General features: G+C 42.4%; 1 protein-coding gene across 1 annotated transcript in view; it reads right to left on the bottom strand.

The window, feature by feature from the left end:
* Nucleotides 1-991: 991 nt before the first annotated feature.
* LOC101662743 (zinc finger protein 84-like) overlaps nt 992-1,171 on the bottom strand; it is an 11,886-nt gene continuing 11,706 nt past the window's right edge. Inside the window, exon 5 of the mRNA XM_045291719.1 lies at nt 992-1,168. Within this exon, the coding sequence (XP_045147654.1) occupies nt 992-1,168 (177 nt within the window). The remainder of the gene's footprint in view (nt 1,169-1,171) is intronic.

Raw genomic sequence — 1,171 nt, 5'->3', positions numbered from 1 at the left:
CCTGATTAAGGCTTTTCCACATTCACCATATACATAGGGTTTCTCTCCAGTATGAGATCGCTGATGATCAGTGAGAGCAGTCTTCTTGATAAAGGCTTTTCCACATTCACCACATACATGTGGTTTCTCGCCAGTATGAGTTTGCTGATGATCACCGAGTTTCTTCTTCTTGATAAAGGCTTTTCCGCATTGACCACATACATGAGGTTTCTCCCCAGTATGAGTTCGCTGATGACCACTCAGAGCACTCTTTTCATAAAGGCTTTTCCACATTCACCATGTACATGGGGTTTCTTCCCAGTATGAGTTCGCTGATCATCAGCGAGATCCTTCTTGATAAAGGCTTTTCCACATTCACCACATACATTAGGTTTCTCTCCAATAGGAGTTCGCATATGAACAGTGAGCTCATACATCCAGATAGAGGATTTACCACAATCACCATATACATGGGGCTTATCTCTGGTGTAAAATTTCTGATAAACTATAAGGCATTGCTTCTGGGTTAAAGCTTTACCACACTCACCACATACATGGGATTTCTCTCCAGAATGAGTTCGTTGATGAACAGTGAGAGCAGTCTTCTTGATAAAGGCTTTTCCACACTCACCACATACAAGAGGTTTCTCCCCAGTATGAGTTCTCTGATGACCAGTGAGAGCCCTCTTCTTCATAAAGGCTTTTCCACATTCCCCATGTACATGGGCTTTCTCTCCAGTATGAGTTCGCTGATGAACAATGATAGTAATCTTCTTGTTAAAGGCTTTTCCACATTAACAACATACATGAGGTTTCTCCCCAGTATTAGTTCGCTGATGATCAGCGAGGTCTTTCTTCCTGAGAAATGTTTTTCCACATTCACCATATACATAGGGTTTCTCTCCAGTATGAGTTCTCAGATGATCAGCGAGAGCAGTCTTCCTGATAAAGGCTTTTCCACATTCACCACATGCATGGGGGTTCTCTCCAGTATGAGTTCGCTGATGACCACTCAGAGCACTCTTTTCATAAAGGCTTTTCCACATTCACCATGTACATGGGGTTTCTTCCCAGTATGAATTCGCTGGCGATCAGCAAGTTCCTTCTTCTGGATACAAACTTTTTCATATTCAGCACATACATAAGGTTTCTCTCCAGTATGAGTTCGCATATGAACAGTGATAGCAGTCTT

The sequence above is a fragment of the Echinops telfairi genome, unplaced genomic scaffold (genome assembly GCF_000313985.2).
Source record: "Echinops telfairi isolate 266 unplaced genomic scaffold, ASM31398v2 ScPeMD7_408;HRSCAF=789, whole genome shotgun sequence".
In the NCBI taxonomy this organism is placed as follows: domain Eukaryota; kingdom Metazoa; phylum Chordata; class Mammalia; order Afrosoricida; family Tenrecidae; genus Echinops; species Echinops telfairi.
Note: the sequence above shows the minus strand (reverse complement) of the source record. Positions and strands in the feature narration are given on the sequence as shown.